This window comes from Equus caballus, chromosome 4, assembly GCF_041296265.1.
Source record: "Equus caballus isolate H_3958 breed thoroughbred chromosome 4, TB-T2T, whole genome shotgun sequence".
In the NCBI taxonomy this organism is placed as follows: domain Eukaryota; kingdom Metazoa; phylum Chordata; class Mammalia; order Perissodactyla; family Equidae; genus Equus; species Equus caballus.
Genome location: NC_091687.1, coordinates 108448051 through 108466236, shown reverse-complemented (window position 1 = coordinate 108466236; position 18186 = coordinate 108448051). Strand labels below are relative to the sequence as shown.

Sequence of the window (18186 nt, the reverse complement as noted above, 5' to 3'; positions counted from 1 at the left end):
AAAATTTAAAATTTTGAAAAGTTAAAAAAAAAATGCAACAGTATGCTCTGTGTCCCAAGTCATATTGTTCAGTCTTTCTGTCATATACCACTCCATACACCACAGACACACTGATTTCTGAAGCAGTGGAAATAAAATGCACAAATGGTGACCCTAGTAAATACCAGACATCCTTCAACAACCATGTCTCATCTCCATCTCAAAGTTTCGGACCCTGATGTCATGAGCAAAGGCCCACAGCAGCACACGGTCACACTGCAGAAGTGGACGGGGGCGTGTTCAGCCCCACAGCTCTAAAATTCAACTGAACGCTGAGGATGCCGCTACCACCCGCCACTCTGCACCAGCTGCTGGGGCGTTCAGATGCTGAAGCCGCAGTGACCCCTGAGACAGCACAGACCTCAAAGGAGGCCTTCTGTCAGAGTCACTCGGGGACCGTAGCACCAGTAACAGTAAGCAAACAATGATTTTCATGACTGAGGCAAACTAACGCTGGGATATATTAATATTCTTATGTATTAACAACCTACTGTGAGATCTTTCCTTACTCTCCCAGCAAAACTGAAACTATTAAAAACACTGGCAAAGGGGCCAGCCTGGTGGCGTAGTGGTTAAGTTCGCATGCTCTGCTTCAGCGGCCCAGTTCAGGGGTTTGGATCCTGTGAGGGGCCCTACACACTGTTCATCAAGCCATGCTGTGGTGGTGCCCCACATACAAAATAGAGGACAACTGGCACAGACGTTAGCTCAGCAACAATCTTCCTCAAGCAAAAAGAGGAAGACTGGCAACAGATGTTAGCTCAGGGCCAATCTTCCTCACCAAAAGAACAAGAACAAAAAAAAAGCCACTAGCAAAAGCACAAACTATTCAGATCACCTAATGGTGATTTACTATCTTTAAATTTTCCTGTGCCATTCCTTAAACAGCATCAAATACAGCTGAGGTTTTGTTACTTTGAGTGACGACAATGTAATCAATGTCTAATAAGATTTTTTAAAAAGAGACATTCAAATTTAAAATTTTAATAAATCTTCATCAATACAGGCTCCTATCAAACTTAGTTGAGAGTCTATTAAATAAAAACTGTCAATGAGACCTAACAAGTGCTCATCCTAAACTGTCTCCTCGGCAGACAGTCCAGCGTGAGTCTGGCGTGCCTCGTTAGAGATGGCCTTACAACAGCTCAACGACATGAAGAGCAGAGCCAAAACAAAATCAACAAGTAAAACACAACTTGTAAATGTGGAAAGCAGTTCAAAACGCCATTTATAAAAACAAAGAAGCATTCTTTATTTCCACCAGTTTACTAGCTAGAAACAATGTAGCAGGCATACTGGGAGGATACCCAGGATACTGAGGGGGGTGGGGGGGCATGGCCCCAAGCCTCAAAGTATTCCTCAAATGTTCACCTATTAGAAACATGATTTCAAATGGAGTTTTTCATTGTAGCATGACCTACTTTATCTGGCAGGCGAGTTTAAGATTAGGCTTCCAGAAAGAACGCAACGAGCCTGGCTGATCAGATCCCCCAGGAAGCTTCTCAACACAGATTCCCAGGGCCTGAGCCTGAATCACTAAGGGGAATCTTTAACACTCCCTGCCTGTCCCCACATGGTTCTGACGGTCGACCACCGCGCTCAGGAATCGCTGACTGCACTCCACCACATGCGACCACTTTAAAAGTTCTATAGAATCCAAGCTCCCCACCCTCACGTCCATGTTCTAACCACATCACCTACCACCACCACATTACCAAATAAAATGTACCGACAATACTGAAGTTTAATACTAGTCAGAAGTTCAGAAGAAAGGACTCAGATGTACCACTATAGTCTTATTATTTAGAACACTGTGTATTTGGGTCACCTATGAAACAAATGGAAATGCTTGGCAAAAAAAAAAAAAAAAGAAAAGAAAAAAACTAGGCTCTATAGAGTACTGAAAAACACCCAGGCGCAAAACAAAAACATTCAATCCTTAGGAAGAGATGATCATGGGGAAAAAAAATCTCTCAAACCAAAAGATAGAGAAAAACTAGAAGGATCCCTATTAAAGTCAGAATCCAAGGAGACCCACTATCATTACCCCCATTTAACACTGTTTTAGAAAAACCAGACAATACAAATCACAAAGAACTAAATAAAAGGAATAATACTGGGAAGGAGAAGACAAAAATTTATTTGTAAATGATCATTTCAGACCTGGAACATCTAAGGAAATTAAGTGAAAAACTAAAAGCAACAGGGAATTCAGTAAGATGGCCAGTTACTAAATGAAGACACAAAAATCAACAACTTTCCTACCTAACAATAACAAGTAAGAATATATACTGGATAAAAAGAACCCATTCACAATGGCAACAACACAGAACAATATTACCCTTAAGAATAAACTATATGATATGTGTGAAGAAAGCTCCACATAGGAGTCAAATAAACTGAGACATACCTTACTTTTACATAGGAAGAGTCAATATGTTCAAAGAAACATCAAATTTCACTAAATCTATCTATAAATGTAATGCAAAACCATTCAAAATCTGGGCCAATACTGAAGAAGGTGGTAGTAAATGGGTGATAGTAAAAGGTTGAAGAGTCATTATAAAGGAAAGTATCACATTATCAAAATATTAAGTGCACATACCCATAGTCCAAATAGTTTAAGTGCATATGGCCTCTGCCCCAATAGCACATTTCTAGGAATTTACCCACAGAAGCATTTTACATGTATGCTAAGATATGCACAACAAATGTTAGCTACAGCACAGAACAGCAAAACAACAACAAAAAACTGGCAACCTTCAAATGCCATCAATAGAGGATATATTAAATAAATTATATTATATCCATTCAATAAAATGCTATACAACCATCAAAAATGAAGCCGATTTACAGTTACTGCCATAAATAGCTTATAATATAGCTTGAAAGTAGTTGCAAAGTGGTATATATTTACGGTCTGAGGGAGTTCAAAATGCAGCACTACCCACGTGACTCCAGGCAAGTAAATTAATCGCTCCATACTTCACTCTCTGCATCCATGAAAGGTGAATAATAATGATCCCTATCTCGATGTTAGACATTACCACTTCTGGACAATATTTCCCAATTCAAAAAGCAAAGGGGGGGGCTGGCCCCGTGGCAGAGTGGTTAAGTTCGCGCGCTCCGCTGCAGGAGGCCCAGTGTTTCGTTGGTTCGAATCCTGGGTGCGGACATGGCACCGCTCATCAAACCATGCTGAGGCAGCATCCCACATACCACAACTAGAAGGACCCACAACGAAGAATATACAACTATGTATTGGGGGACTTTGGGGAGGAAAGGAAAAAACTAAAATCTTAAAAAAAAAAAAAAGCAAAGGTATCTCATTATTCAATAATTTTATTTACTTTACTACTTACTGAATGTTATCTGATGTGTACTAGAGATCTGTATTTCTTGCATGAACTGTTCTAGAGTTTTGTTTGTTTGTTTGGTTGGGTTTTTTTGAGGAAGATTAGCCCTGAGCTAACATCAGCCACCAATCCTCCTGTTTTTGCTGAGGAAGACTGGCCCTGAGCTAACATCCATGCCCATCTTCCTCTACTTTATACGTGGGACACCTGCCACAGCATGGCTTGACAAGCAGTGCCATGTCCGCACCCGAGATCCGAACCAACGAACCCTGGGCCGCCAAAGCAGAACACACAAATTAACTGCTGCGCCACCAGACCGGCCCCTTTACTAGAGTTTTAATATCTTATCAATTTGTATGCACTTTCACATACTGAGGATATTAACGTTTGCTCATATGTGTCACTAATTTTTCCCACTTTGTGGTTTACCTTCAATTATACATTTTCTGAAAGATAAGTTTTAAACAGTTTAGGTGATAAATCTACCAATTATTTTCCTGAATAATTTCCTTCATCGTTTCTAAATTGAAGTCCCTCGTTATACCAAAATTTTGAATTGTTTCTCTTCCAGCTCTATGTATATCTTTCACTCAGAGCTCTATCAACCACATTTTCCCAAACATGTGTACATAAGGAATCAAGACCAACTTTTACATTAAAAGCCCTTGTTTGTTTGTTTGAATACTATCTTCCAAAAGGACAGGCAGCATGGTGGAGGCAGGCTTTGTTCTCAAAAATACATAAACTATACTTACAGCCTGCCAGCCACATTCTCGAACTCAATGCCCCCTTCCAGGCAACCCCTGACCTGAGACCTTTTCTCATATGGAAATCAGGACAGACAGAAGATGTGGAAACAGAATCAACAGCTGCATAAAGCAATACCAATGGTTTACAACTATTTTCCTTTTAAACCAATATGTTCTCATAATTCAAACCTCAAAACACTATAAAAAGGGAGTCAAGAAGTCTCATGCGCTCTCCTACGCCCAGCCACCCCATTTCTGCCTTCCACCCACCTCCTTTTCTCGTGGATCCTTCCCATTTCACTTCCTGTAAATACAATATATCCTTATTTGCCTCAAACATTCTCAACAGTCCTTCTACAAAGCTTCTTTAATTCTTCATGCTAAATGCCACTATCTTGCAACAGCAGCAGACATAGACTTTTCGGTTCTGCAGTCAGGAGAATTAATCTGACTACTGTCAACTAAACATATCTATATACAGTTGAAATTCCTCCTACAACCATGTGTTTAAAGCAGAAGGTGACAATGTAAGCTCAATTAATTTATGTTTGAAAGTGGAAATGTCACATCTTAGAACAACAGTGTTTCCAAACTATATCCTGCACGGAGAGCCTTTCGATTGAGACCCCTTATGAGGTCCAGTCTCAAACCCCAAACTGCAACCAGAATAGCTCTATTCCATCCCAAGACTTTCTCAGTTAAAAAAAAATTTGACAACTGCCTTAGAATAAGATTTTGACACAACTAAAATTGTTCCCAGATCCCAATGATAGACTTCTAAATTATACACACTCCCTACACTGCACACTGTAAATTAATGCATGATCAAGTTCTTCAAATGTTCCTTGGGTTTTCGTATAGAGAATGGCAGTCTCTGTTTATAGGACACAGAGTTCACTGTATAAGTTCAAATTTATTAATTATTTTATCAGTATCCTTTTTTTGGTCTATTTCATCTGTAAATTTTACATTACCTAATATACTTGTCCACTTCTCCTTCTATAAGCAGCATTTTTTGCTCTATGTTGTTTGGTAAATATAAGATTACGAGGTATGGCCTCTTTGTGGATTTTGAGCATTATCAAGTGAACTCGGACTTCCAGGTTAAAATGGTGGATTAAACATACAATCTAATTTCACTCTGTCCCAAGGCCCCATTAAAACTGCAAAATGATTTTTTTTTTAAGATATATTAAACCACAGCAATAGAGAGAAAAGAAGATGAAGCAATAGCAAATTTTTGCCCCTGGATAGTTGAGGTTCGGTGGTAACTGACTTTGGAGATGCAAGAAAACCAGCAGAGGCAAAAGCTGACAGCCAGCCCCACACACACCCGGGATCTTTAAAGGCTCCGGAATTGGCAGTTGCACTGCACCTGTGGAACTGGGATTAAAGGGCCAAGAAGCAAGGGTGGAGAGCCCAAGCCATGGGGCCTCGGGGAGATTCCCCTCCCCTGCCCCACACCGCTAGGGTACCGCTCCTCCCTGACCCCAGAATTCTCCAGAAGTCAGTTCTCTGCAGAGTGTAAAGCAAAGTGTCTTTGGACTCGAAGTCTACAGTACCATTCTGAAAACAAAGGGATTACCTCACCAAACACACAACAAAAGCTGACAACTAAGACACCCTCTCGCAGGCCCCTCTCTCCCCAACTCAGCTCTCAGAACACCAGCACCAGACCCGCCGCTCCAAGCAGATCAGAGGTATATTCGCAGGGGCACTGGCCAGTTCCTGAGGAAACACCTAAAGACCCTAAGACCAGAAGAGTCCCCTGCAAACAGCCCACCTGTAACACCCTTCGTGAAGCTCAAAATCAAGAAGGCAAACCCACACATTCAGGGAGTCCAACAAGCTTTTCAATTTCCTGACTTTTAACCACGAGCAGGCAGCCAGAGATTACCAACATCTGAGGAAGGCCTCTACCAGGGAACACAGGGAGGAAAACACACACATCAAAGTCACCCTGGAGGAGACAGCAGCCACGTGGGGAAACCCACCAATGCCAACACACACACACACACACACAAACACCACTAGCATCCATGCCAATGAGAAGATATTATGTCCAAGAAACAAGAACAAGATGCTATAAAAAAAGAACATTTAGGGAACAAAAAGAACTCTGAATTAAAAATTCAGAGCAAGGATGAAAAACACTGAAGAGAAAGGCTAGAAGATAAAGTGAGGAAATATCCTAGAAGTAAAGAAAAAAGAAAGAATGAGGGAAAATAAGGCAGAAAAGACAAGAAAATCAGAGAAACAGCACAAGAATTCAACACATGAATCCAAGAGTTCCAGAAAGACAACACAAAGATACACAGAGGAGAGGAAAAAGTAATTCAAAAGTATTGCCCCAAATTCAAAGACACTAGTTTTCAGATGGAAGGAGCTTACAAAATGCCCAGCAAAATGGAGGAAAATGGACCCACTTCAAGGCACACTGTTGTGAAATATCAGAAACCAGCAACCAAAAAAACCCTACAAGCTTCTGGAAAGGGGCGGGGGAGTCAGTCATTCACACAGGCTTCAGACTTCTCAGCAGCAAAATCACAGGCAAGAGGACAAAGAATCAGTGTCTTAAAATTCTGAAGGAAAATTATTTCCAACCCTGAATACTACACCCAACGATCAACCAAGCGAGGGAGTAGAAAAAAAACATTTTCAGACAAACAAGAAATAAAACAATTTACCTCCCTCCCACATAGCAGTTCTCAGAAAGTTACCAGAGGATGCCCTCTACCAAAACAAAGGCGAAAACCAGGGAAGAAGAAGACATGAACTAAAGAGGAGAGGTGTTCGTGAACCCCCAGAATGATGGTGGAGGAGACCCCAGGATGACAGAGGTGCCCCAGACAGGACGTGAGACTCAGGGAACAGACATGTCAAAGACAGCCACCAAGATGCCTTGTACCACTGAGTCACCTTTTTCACCCAACAAAGCTGCTTACTGGGGGACCACCAGCACGAGGGAGGAAAGCAGGCAACAGAGACTCAGGCCAGGAGACAGGCACAGAAAATACCCAGAAGAATGCAAGGGAAGTCCCAGTTGTGTGGCAGGGCTGGAATGCCACCAGCCAGACAGAAGGACAGATGTCTGCAAAAGTGATGACTCCGAAAACAAACTCTGACAGAGTCTTGAATGTGACTAACCTTGTAGAAACTTGTACTGAGAGGTCGGCTACTCGAAAACATGGAAAATAATTAGCAATGGATACAGAAAACAAAACGCACAAACAAATAGGGTAATCGTTAACTTCGGTAAAAACAAAATTTAAGAGAAAAAATCATTATGGTGCACTTCAATGAGTAAGGAAGTGCATTTGCATAAGCATAATAATGTAAACATTGATCGCAGATTTCACTGGGAAATGTAAAACTACAACATCTCTACTGGGAGAACGGGGAGGGAGAAACAGGGGGGAAGGTAGTGAAGAGAATTAAATCCTCAGCTAACAGTAAATCAACACATAATGCAAAAAACTGATAATCAAAGACACATTATTTGCATATTACTTAGAAATATGGAAATCTATAAATGCCAGAAGACAAATAATTAAAAGGTAAAAGTAGTTATTTCTGGGGAAGGACAGAAAAAAGTAGGGAGAACGGTCCCATGTATTTTCACAAAAGCCTTTGAACAGTATTTGACTTTTTAAAGTAGTGCGCATATTACTTTGATAAAATAAACAAATTTTAAGTGAATCAAAAGATAAATAAATGAGCCACTTGCTTCATTTAAAGTTTTTTGCATTGCATGTAAACAATACTCCTTTCTTTCAGTTTGCATTTGTTTGGCATATTTTTGACCATCCTTTGACTTTCTGACAAAGTAGAATTCAGACTAAAAACCACTGAAAAGAGGACACTTCACAATGGTAAAGGAACAACTCAGGTGAAGATACAAGTTTTAGCATGGGGGCACTCAGTGAGAGAGCAGTAACTTTCATAAAGCAGAATTACAAGAGACGCAAGGAGAAATAAACAAGAAACGCACTAATGACAGGAGGCCCTAAGACACCATTCTCACTCCCAGAGAGATAAGTGGACAAAAGACAAACGGGAGACCTAAACAACATCATTACTAAGATAGCTCATGTGGATATATGTTGAACTTTGAACACACTAACAGAGAACATACCTCTTTTCAAGTACATACACGACATTCACAAAATTGACCATATCTTAGACTCAGTGAAGTCCAAAGAACAGAAATTAACTGCAAACAGCACTCTGACCACGATGTAATAAACCGAGAAATTAAAAACAAAATTTGGGGGGCCGGCCTAGTGGCGCAGCAGTTAAGTGCAGACGTTCCACTTCGGCAGCCTGGGGTTCGCCAGTTCAGATATCGGGTGCGGACATGGCACTGCTTGTCAAGCCATGGTGTGGCAGGCATCCCACTTACAAAGTAGAGGAAGATGGGCATGGATGTTAGCTCAGGGCCAGTCTTCCTCAGTGAAAAGAGGAAGATTGGCAGCAGTTAGCTCAGGGCTAATCTTCCTAAAAAAAAACACACACAAAATTTTTTTTAAAAGGCCCTTCCATCTGAAAATTTTAAAACATGCTGGTACAGAAACATTGAGTTAAGGGGGGCTGGCCCTGCAGCTGAGTGGTTAAGTTTGCAGGTTCTGCTTCAGCGGCCCAGGGTTTCACCAGTTCGAATTCTGGGCGCAGACATGGCACCACTCATCAGGCCATGCTGAGGTGGCGTCCCACATGCCACAACTGGAAGGACCCACAATTAAAAAAAATATACAAGTATGTACTGGGGGGATTTGGGGAGAAAAAGCAGGGAAAAAAAAAAAAGATTGGCAACAGTTGTTACCTCAGGTGCCAATCTTTAAAAGAAAAAAAGAAAAGAGAAATATTGAGTTAAGGGAAAAATTCAAAACAGAAATACAGAAATTTCTTGAAAATAATAATGCAAAAATATACCCAAATTTAACAGATCCATAAAGCTAAAGGTGCAACAGCAAAAATTTTTCAGTATTAAATACCTTTTCAATATAAAGGAAAAATAAAAGTGAATTTAACATCCTACTTAAAAACAAAACAAAGCAGGGACAGCCCAGAGGTGGAGCGGTTAAATTCACGTGCTCTGCTTCGGCGGCCCAGGGTTCACCAGTTCAGATCCTGGGTGCGGACCTAGCACCACTTATCAAGCCACGCTGTGGCAACATCCCACACAGAAGAACCAGAAGGACTTACAACTAGGATATACAACTATGTGCTGGGGTTTTAGGGAGGAAAAAAAAAAGAGGAAGATTGTCAACGGATGTTAGCTCAGGGTCAATCTTCCCCACCAAAAAAAACCTAAAAAAAAAAACTAAATAAAATATTAACAGAATCTACCTACACATCAAAAAATAATGCATCATGACCAAGTGGGGACTATTCCAGAATGCAAGAGTGGCTCAATATTAGGAAATTCATTAATCTAATTCATCATATTTAACTGGTTAAGGAAGAAAACCACATTCCATTTAAGATAAAGGTATCTAATATCCAACACTCGTTCATGTTATAAACACTCCAAAAAACAGAAACTGGTGGATACTTTCCTAACATGCTATATATACACATATGCACATGTATGCATATGTTTGTATATTTGTGTGTATGCATGCATGTATGCAACACACACACAGCCGCCTGAAAGCCAGCATCTTACTTATTTTGGAAATACCAGAAGCTACCCGACTAAAGCAAGGAACAAAAGAATAATGCCCACTAACTCCACTCCTATTTAACATTATTTTGGAGGTAACAGCCACCGCAGTGAGTCCAAAAAAAAGCAGTTAGAGTCCCTAGAAATGGAAAGGAAGAGGTAAACAATTTCTACTTGCCAATGACAAGATTTTGTTTCTGGAAAACCCTAAAAGTCAAGAGAAAAATTCATACAAACAAAGAGCATTTTGTAAAGTAGCAGGTTATAAAATCAACATAAAAAAACTAATAGTCAATGTATTCAAGAAAAACAGAAAATATAATGAAAAAGAAGACACCATTTATGATAGCAAAAAAGAAAATCACATACCTAGGTGTAAACTTGAGAAATCTACCTGAGGCAAACACAATACTCCTTCAGAAGTCTACCTGAGGCAAACACAATACTCCTAAAGATACAAAATAGACTTGAACTAATGGAAAAATACCATGGTCTTAGATGGGAAGACTCAGCATCATAAAGATGACAGTCCTCATTAAACTACTTATAAATTTAATACAATCCAAATAAAAATGCCATCAGGTGTTTCCCTCTGGAACAAGAGAAGCTGATTATAAAGTTCATTTGGAGGAACAAGAAGCAAGAACAGATGGGGAAACCCTAAAAAAAGAATGGGATGGGCAGGGGAGGCCAGCCCCATGAGATATTAAATCATTGTAAAGCCTCAGTAATTAAAACTCTGTGGTGGTGTATGAACAGACAGATTAATGCAACTCTAAACAAAATCCAGAAATAAACAGAATTGCATGGACAAATCTGTGCATGATAAAGGCAGCATCTCCGAGCACTGGGGGTTTTTTCATAAATGATGTTGAGATAAACAGGATAGCTAAAAGGAAAAGACAGAATTGGCTCCAACTGGGTCCATTCCTCATACGATACCCCAGGAAAAGTTCCAAATGGAGATCTAAATGAAAAAATGAAACCATTTTTACAAACCACCATGCAATCTGGGAATGGGGGTAGGGACTTTAACTATGACTCAAAATCCAGAAACAATGAGGGAAAAATAAACAAATCTGATTGCTTTAAAAAAAAAAAAAAAAACAATCTTTGCATGGCAAAAAACAAATGATACATAGGGAAAATATATTTGTAACTTATATCATAAAGGGTTAATACCCCATGTGCAGAAAAGAGTGAACAAGCCTAAGACGGCCATCCTTAGAAAGGCCTACCTGCAAGCTTGGCCTCTGGCTGGCTTCTGGGAACTTAGATTTCGGGAGGGTTCCTGCTATTCCCTAAATGGTAAGAGTGGTTCACTGTGCCTAAGCTGTGCAAACAATACCATTTATGCTGAACACCTACTTCCTCTCTGGGACTCTGGAATTTTGGTATATGCTAGGCAGAGGGTGCCATGACCAGCCCATTAAAAATACCGGGCACTGAGTCTCTAAAGAGCTTTCCCTTTAGAGTTGTGCTGTCACACCGGATGCTGAGTAAGCATTCTGTGTGACTCCACTGGGAGAGGATTCGAAGCTTGCTCCCAGTTTCCTCCAGATTCTGCCTCATGTGCCTTTCCCTTGGTTGTTTTTGCTTTGTACCTTTTTGCAACAGTCCCATGACTGTTCCTAGCAAATCACTGAACCTGGAAGTGGTCTGTGGGACCCCAAACACATCCTAATATATTGAAGAGCTTCTAAAAATAAAAAACAACAAACAAACACATAGCATTGGCGATTGGATTGATGGTTACCAGGGGAAGGGGGGAGGGCAAAAGGGGTGATTAGGCTCACATGTGAGGGGATGGAGTATAATTAGCTTTTGGGTGGTGAACAGGATGTAATCTACACAGAATTCAAAATATATTATGATGTACATCTGAAAGCTATATAATGTTATAATCCAATGTTACTGCAATTTAAAAAATAAATAAAAATAAAAGAACAGAAAACCAAAACCCACAGAAAAATGGGCTAGAGAAATGACAAGACAGAAAAAAGAAATGCAAATATCTTTTAAGCATACAAAAAGATGCTCATCTTCCCACATAATAATATAAGAAATTCAAATTAAAACTAAACTATCATTTTTACCTTCTAGATTAGTAAAAATTTTTTTTTAAAAAAAAGGCAATATACTCTGTTTGTGAGTCTGTAAGAAGACATCACTTCCATACATTGCTGGTGAAGATACACACTACTGATGGGGATTTGAGACCGTCCAGCAAAAGTATATATGCATTTACTTTTTGACCCAGAAATCCCACTTCTGGAAATCTATCCCAAAGACACTGCAGCAAAAAATACAAAAAGATGTATGCATGGCACAGGCCATCACTGCAGTCTCTCGATAAAAGCAAAATGCTCAAAAAATGATGGACACATGTCTAAAGAACACCAGAAACATCTAGAACAAGCTTCTGTTGTGCAAATTTGGAAATAATTTAAGCATCAACACAAATAATGGCAGTAGATAATCACCCATTGATTATAGTAAGAATGACGTACTAGATTATAACCCTTGGGATAAAATAACAACCCATATCTCAGATGACAAATAGAGGCTATGGAAAAGTGCATCCTTATGGTAAAATATTAATAAATATAGGTAACGCTGGAGTTTTTTAAAAAATCACAATTTTGCAACCATCACTGTAATAATCAATTAGGGCAAAAATCACCAACAGATACTAAAGCTAATGGGGGAAAGTTTAAGAAAGAACAGAGTATATACACAATCTCAAAGTCTCTCTCCACAAATGACATCAATTACAAAGAGGACAGTAACCACGCAGTGGAGGAATCTGGTGGATGCCGCCCCATCCAGCTCATCACCAAGAATGAGGCAAATCACTATGCTAAGCCTTCTGAGATGAATAAACGGTAGGGATCTAATGGACGGCATAGAGATTTAAGTTAAAATACTGCGTTATATACTTGAAAGTTCCTAAGAGAGTAGATCTTAAACGTTCTCACCACAAAAAATGGTAATTATGTGATGTGCTGGAGGTGTTAGCTAATGCTATGGCAATAGTCATTTTGAGATACAGAAATGTACCAAATTACTGTGTTGTACACCTTAAACTTACACAACGTCACCTGTCAATTACCTCTCAACAAAGCTGAAGGTCGGGGGAAGCCTTCCGATGGGAGGCACAAAGAAGGATCAACCTGACTTCTGCAGTTTTCCTGACAAAAATGCATACGCTGTATCTATCACGGAGAAACACCAGCAAGCCTAAATTGAGGGGCATTATCCCTAACAACTGGCTGCCAAAAATGTCAATGTCTTGAAAGATAGAAAAAGCTAAGGAAGTGGTCCAGTTCAATCAGACTTAAAAGACGTGACGACAACCAAACACAGGTATGGTGGCAGATGAGGGAGGGAGGTGAGAGTCCTTAAGATACAAAAGGGACCGTTGGTGTGAATCCAAACTGCATATTAGATAACACCATCGTAGAAATGTTAAATTTCTGATTTTGATGATTGGTCTGTGATTATAAAAGAAAACGTCCTTGTTCTCAGAAAGTATACATTGAAGTATTTTGGTATAAAACAGCACAATGTCTGTAACTTACTCTCAAACAATTTACAAAAATAATAGGTATAGATAGAAAGAGAATGATAAAGCAAAGGTTGGTAGCTGGTGAAACTGGATGAAGAATATATGGTTGTCTTTTCGGTACTCTCCTTGCAGCTTTTCCGTAGTTTAAAAAATACAAAAGTTCTCATTTAAAAAGGCTGGTTAAGAGAAGTGAGACTATGGACTGGCCCGGTGGCACAGCAGTTAAGTGTGCACATTCCACTTCGGCAGCCCGGGGTTCGCCGGTTCGGATCCCGGGTGCGGAATTGGCACCACTTGGCACACCATGCTGTGGTAGGCGTCCCACATATAAAGTAGAGGAAGATGGGCACGATGTTAGCTCAGGGCCAGTTTTCCTCAGCAAAAAGAGGGGGATTGGCAGCAGATGTTAGCTCAGGGCTAATCTTCCTCAAAAAATAAAAGAGAAGTGAGACTAGTATTTGTGGAATATTCCCTGAAAACTATGCAACCTAGCAATTGCTCTAAATAAACGAAGCTTTATCTTTGGATAAGCAGATCCCTCTGTCTGTATTATCCCAGCCCCCAGCACACCTGTGCTCACTGAGTTGGTCTCAGGGTTTCCTAGAGGATGCTAAACCACCAGGATGAAATCTGCTATTTTAGTGCATTTTCTACTAAATCATTAATGTCCATTATGTATAATTCAACATGAATTTTTCTTTTAAAAGTTAGAAAAAGCGTTTTCCCCTGAGAAACAGATATTTCTCTTCCTCCCAGATGATGGGAATCAGATAACTGACAACGACTCTCAGAATTTTGTCAGACAGAAAGACTAGGGCCAATCAGAGGTCCCGCTACAGCAACCACTGGCCTACAGTCGAGGGCAACTCCCCAGGCCCATTCTTGCCCTTGGTCCTGGTTATTTTTACCTGCATTTTACCTCTTTTTATCCTATTTTGAGGTAAAAGTCAACCCAAAAACCATTTAGCTCTCTGGGAAACATAAGAACTACTAATATGCCTAAATAAATTTAGGCTCTTCCTGCCTGCTCCTTCTGGCTATACACTGAACACTGGGACTCAGGTTAACCAGAGTCCTCTCCAGGACAGACTATGTCCAGCAGAAACCCTCTGGAAGATTCCCCGCCAGCGTTTCTAAGTCCAAGGCCTACGACAGCATGAAGACAATAACATGACTTTGGGCCAAAAAACAACGATATACTGATGTTATATCTCCAAGTGAGCAGTTACATTTATCACTCACCTCAAAAGGTCAAAACTGAGCACCACATTTTAGATATTTATAGCAAGAATGATGAGTAACGCCCCCGGCTTACTAATATTAAAGGGATGACAAACTCTGTGGGCATTATCTTACTGCTAGTACCAAGAAATGCTTTTATATTTCAATCATTTTACAAGACCAAAAACAGAAACAGAAATCTCACATGCAAATGTGGAAATGAAAAACACTTTTAGCCGGTGCCTTCACTCTCGGCACAAGCAGACCTCAGGTGGGCATGGGGTGAACACAGATTGTAAGGAGAGGGGATGCATAAGAGAGCCAGCCACTGGGAGTTGTTCATATCAATACTGATTTTGGCTTGTGTTCTGGGTAGCAAAGCAACTTCCAAAATAAAAAGCCACAAAACTTCTGCTACAATATGTATTTCAAAAAGAAGAATTAGCACAAACCAAGAGGCAGTTTTTTCCAGCCTGTAACCACTACTAGTGGCTTCAGCAGCAAAAGAAAAGAACCACCAGGAGGAGACGGAGTGGAGCAAACTAAAGACACCCCCACAAGGTTGTCAAGGAAACCAAACCAAGTCCATTTTTCTATGGAAAAGAATCGAGGCTAAGGTGAACATGCTATGGAATGTTCTGAAGCAAAAATGATTAAAATCCCGTCTTGAAAAATCTTTACGAGGCTAAATTTACTTACAGGCTGTTTTATTAAGTACTTCACCTGTAACGGGAGCAGGTAAGCCTGAATTTCCAAACTACCAGCTAGACGGATTGAGTAAGCACCTTCCTAAAACCAGCTAAGTTTGGGCCAAAGTACAGAGAATTTCCCTATGGTGTCATGCATATCTTAGCAACATCAAAATGCAATCACACCCAAAAAGTAAAGGGGGGAAAAACTACACCACAAATAGGCTTCCCCAAATTTAGACTGTTTTTCAAAATGGAGTCTTTTTAGCATCGTTTTTTAAGTGCAAAGGCCAGTCTACGCAAATTAAAGCAAGCGCTTAGCCTGAGTGAGCCATTCATACTGGAAGTGAGCAGAGTGGACTGCAAAAAGATGTCAAGTGGGGAGACGGATGTAAAAGCCTCCACAAGTGGTAAAGAAACATCAGCAGGGGGAAGCGACATGCACGGGGGGCCCGGAACGAGGGCCAGTTTTAAGAATGTTGGAAGGAAGGCAAGGGCACCGTTGGGTGGGTAAAAGGCAGACATGTCAGAGGGTCTGCAGAAACCCGCCCGAAAGCTGGCATCCCGGGGGGGCTGCGGGATCGGGGGAGCCCGGCCGAGGGCAGAGGTCGGGGGCGAGGCGAGCCGGCGGGCTCCCCCGCCTCATTCCCTCCCTGTCCAGGGGAGCGACCTCCGCGCGTGACCCCGGCGGGCGCGCGGGACAGGGCCGGGGGCGGGGCGGCAGCCTCCACCTGCACAGGTGGTCGCCGGGCGCGGCGCGGGTCGGCCTCCAGGTGAGAGGGCGCGCCGCGGGGCAGGTGCTCGGCGCCGGGGCCGGAGCGGGGCCGCGGCGGGAGCGGGGCGGGCGCCAGCGGCTCTTACCCGGTGCCGCAGTCCACCACGCAGGGAGGCAGGGAGCCCGCCATGCTCGGCACCCGCGCCGCTCGGCCACGCGGGCGGCCCGAGAGGCCCCGCCGCCGTCCGCTCGCCGCGCTCGCCCCGCGCCGCCCGCTCCCGGGAGCCTTCGCAGACCGCCGCCGGGAGCCCGGATGCTCGGCGGCCGCCCACGTGACGCCGCTCCCGCCGGCCAATCACCGCGCGGGGACGCCCCCGCGCCCGCCATCTTTAGTGCTGGCGGCGACGCCTTCTCGCCCGTAGGTCCCACCTTGCTGTCGGAGCGACTGGGGGCTATTTTTAATTGACTTACAGTGAACTTGACCCCGTTTCCGAGACCGGCTCCTTCTCATCCGTTAAGTCTCCGGCCAAGTGTCACCTTCTCAGGGAAGTTGTCCCTGTTCACCCTACCTCCTCTCCAGTCCCCCCACCCCCCGCTCCTTACCGTCTGTTCAACAATCTATACTTTCATTCGCAACATTTGGAGCAAATTTTTAATATATATATTTATTTGTAGTCTCTCCGACCGGACTATAGGCGCCTCTAGAATGGGGCTCGTGTCTGTCTTACCGGTTACTGACTAGTACTGCACAGTGTTTGGTGCATACATGGGAAGAACCCAGATGTTTGTCCAATGAATGAATAAACACCATAAAGGAAAAAAAATTACTGTTAGAATTTTTATAACTAGCAGAACACTGCAAAATTTCCTCTATAGGAGAAAAATCTGCAAAACAAATGCATGGCCAGCCGTAAAGAATCAATGACCTTAGATTGAGTTAACACCACACCAAGATTATTCTGGGAAAGTGTTTTCAAGTATCAAAGATGGGATGATCGTCCAAAAGTTCTTACCAACACTAGGGACCAAAGTAGGCAAGCACCTGCCTACTATGTTGTATAGATACTGAAAGTCCCACTTGCTTCCTGCCCCCTGCCCTATCATAAGTTCTTGACGTTAGTTTAGTTTTTAGGAGATTTTTGGATACGAAATTCCATGTAGTTTAAGTGGTATGTAAAGCATTGTGTTTTCCCCGAGGAGAAGTAATAGATTAGTTTATCACTCTCGGTAACCCATTATTGCTAGTTTTATTTTTTTGGTTTTTGTGGGTTTTTTCACCTATAGCGTCAAGCATGGCCCAGACCTAGAAAATTTTCAAAGGAACTGGAGAGAGAAGTAGAAGATGAGAGGAAAATGAAAGGTCAGGAGTGTGGACAAAATCCCATTTGGGACCCTGGGGCCAGGGGCAAAGACTCATTTGCCTACTTTGTGTTTCCCCCAGGCCCAGCCCAGTTCCCACTTTTTCACGGCCATAGTCAGAATGTAGCAGATGAACTCTCGATTGCTGAAGATCAGCACTGCCATGCTTCTTATTTTCCTTCACTTGATGCTTATTTATCAAGTGCCTACGATGAGGCAGGCCTGGTATTAGACTGGGCCTGAAACAGTAAACAGGACACTCACAGTCTCTGCCACCAAGACTGTAGAGTCTAGTGAGAGACAAAGACAGTAAATAGACCCGGTGGTCCAGGGTGGTAATGCTTGGATGGGGCAGTCCAGGGAGCCCAGAAAGCCATGAAGGGGGCACCTAACCCTGACGTAGGAGTCAGTGAAGTCTTCTCAAGGCATTGGTCTCTAAGCTGAAACCCAGAGCGTAGGTAGAGAGTAGTTAGATGGAGGAGAATGTAGAGTGGGAGAGTGTCTCCAGGATGGGAAACATGTACAAAGGCCAGGGGGACATCAACACTCACATGTGGCCCAATCCACTTCACCAGGGAAGAAGCCCTTATGGGAATTTGGGACTGGCCAGTAATAAAGGAGTATCTCCTCTGTGGGGAGTATCCTGTCTACATAGGACTTACTGGGAATGGTGGCCATGGTCAGAAGCTGGTAGGAAGTAAAAGATTTCCTGACTTCAGTATTTTCCTCTACATACTGCTAACCCTTTATGTATCAGTTGAGATGTTGTTTGCAGGTAACAGAAAACCTCACTAGAAATGGCACAAGGAATGAGCAAATTTTAGT

The 18186-nt window shown here is 42.1% G+C and overlaps 1 protein-coding gene across 9 annotated transcripts in view; it reads right to left on the bottom strand.

Annotated features, from left to right (window-relative positions):
- ACTR3B (actin related protein 3B) overlaps window positions 1-16333 on the bottom strand; it is an 80550-nt gene extending 64217 nt beyond the window's left edge. For 2 of the 9 annotated variants that reach the window (XM_070265264.1, XM_070265265.1), the window contains exon 1: window positions 16149-16311. In XM_070265264.1, the coding sequence (XP_070121365.1) occupies window positions 16149-16192 (44 nt within the window). In that variant the 5' untranslated portion in view covers window positions 16193-16311. Of the gene's footprint in view, window positions 1-16148 lie in introns of all 9 variants that reach the window. The other 7 variants (XM_070265272.1, XM_070265273.1, XM_023640051.2 and 4 more) reach the window with 6 other exon arrangements.
- Between the last annotated feature and the right edge of the window lie 1853 nt (window positions 16334-18186).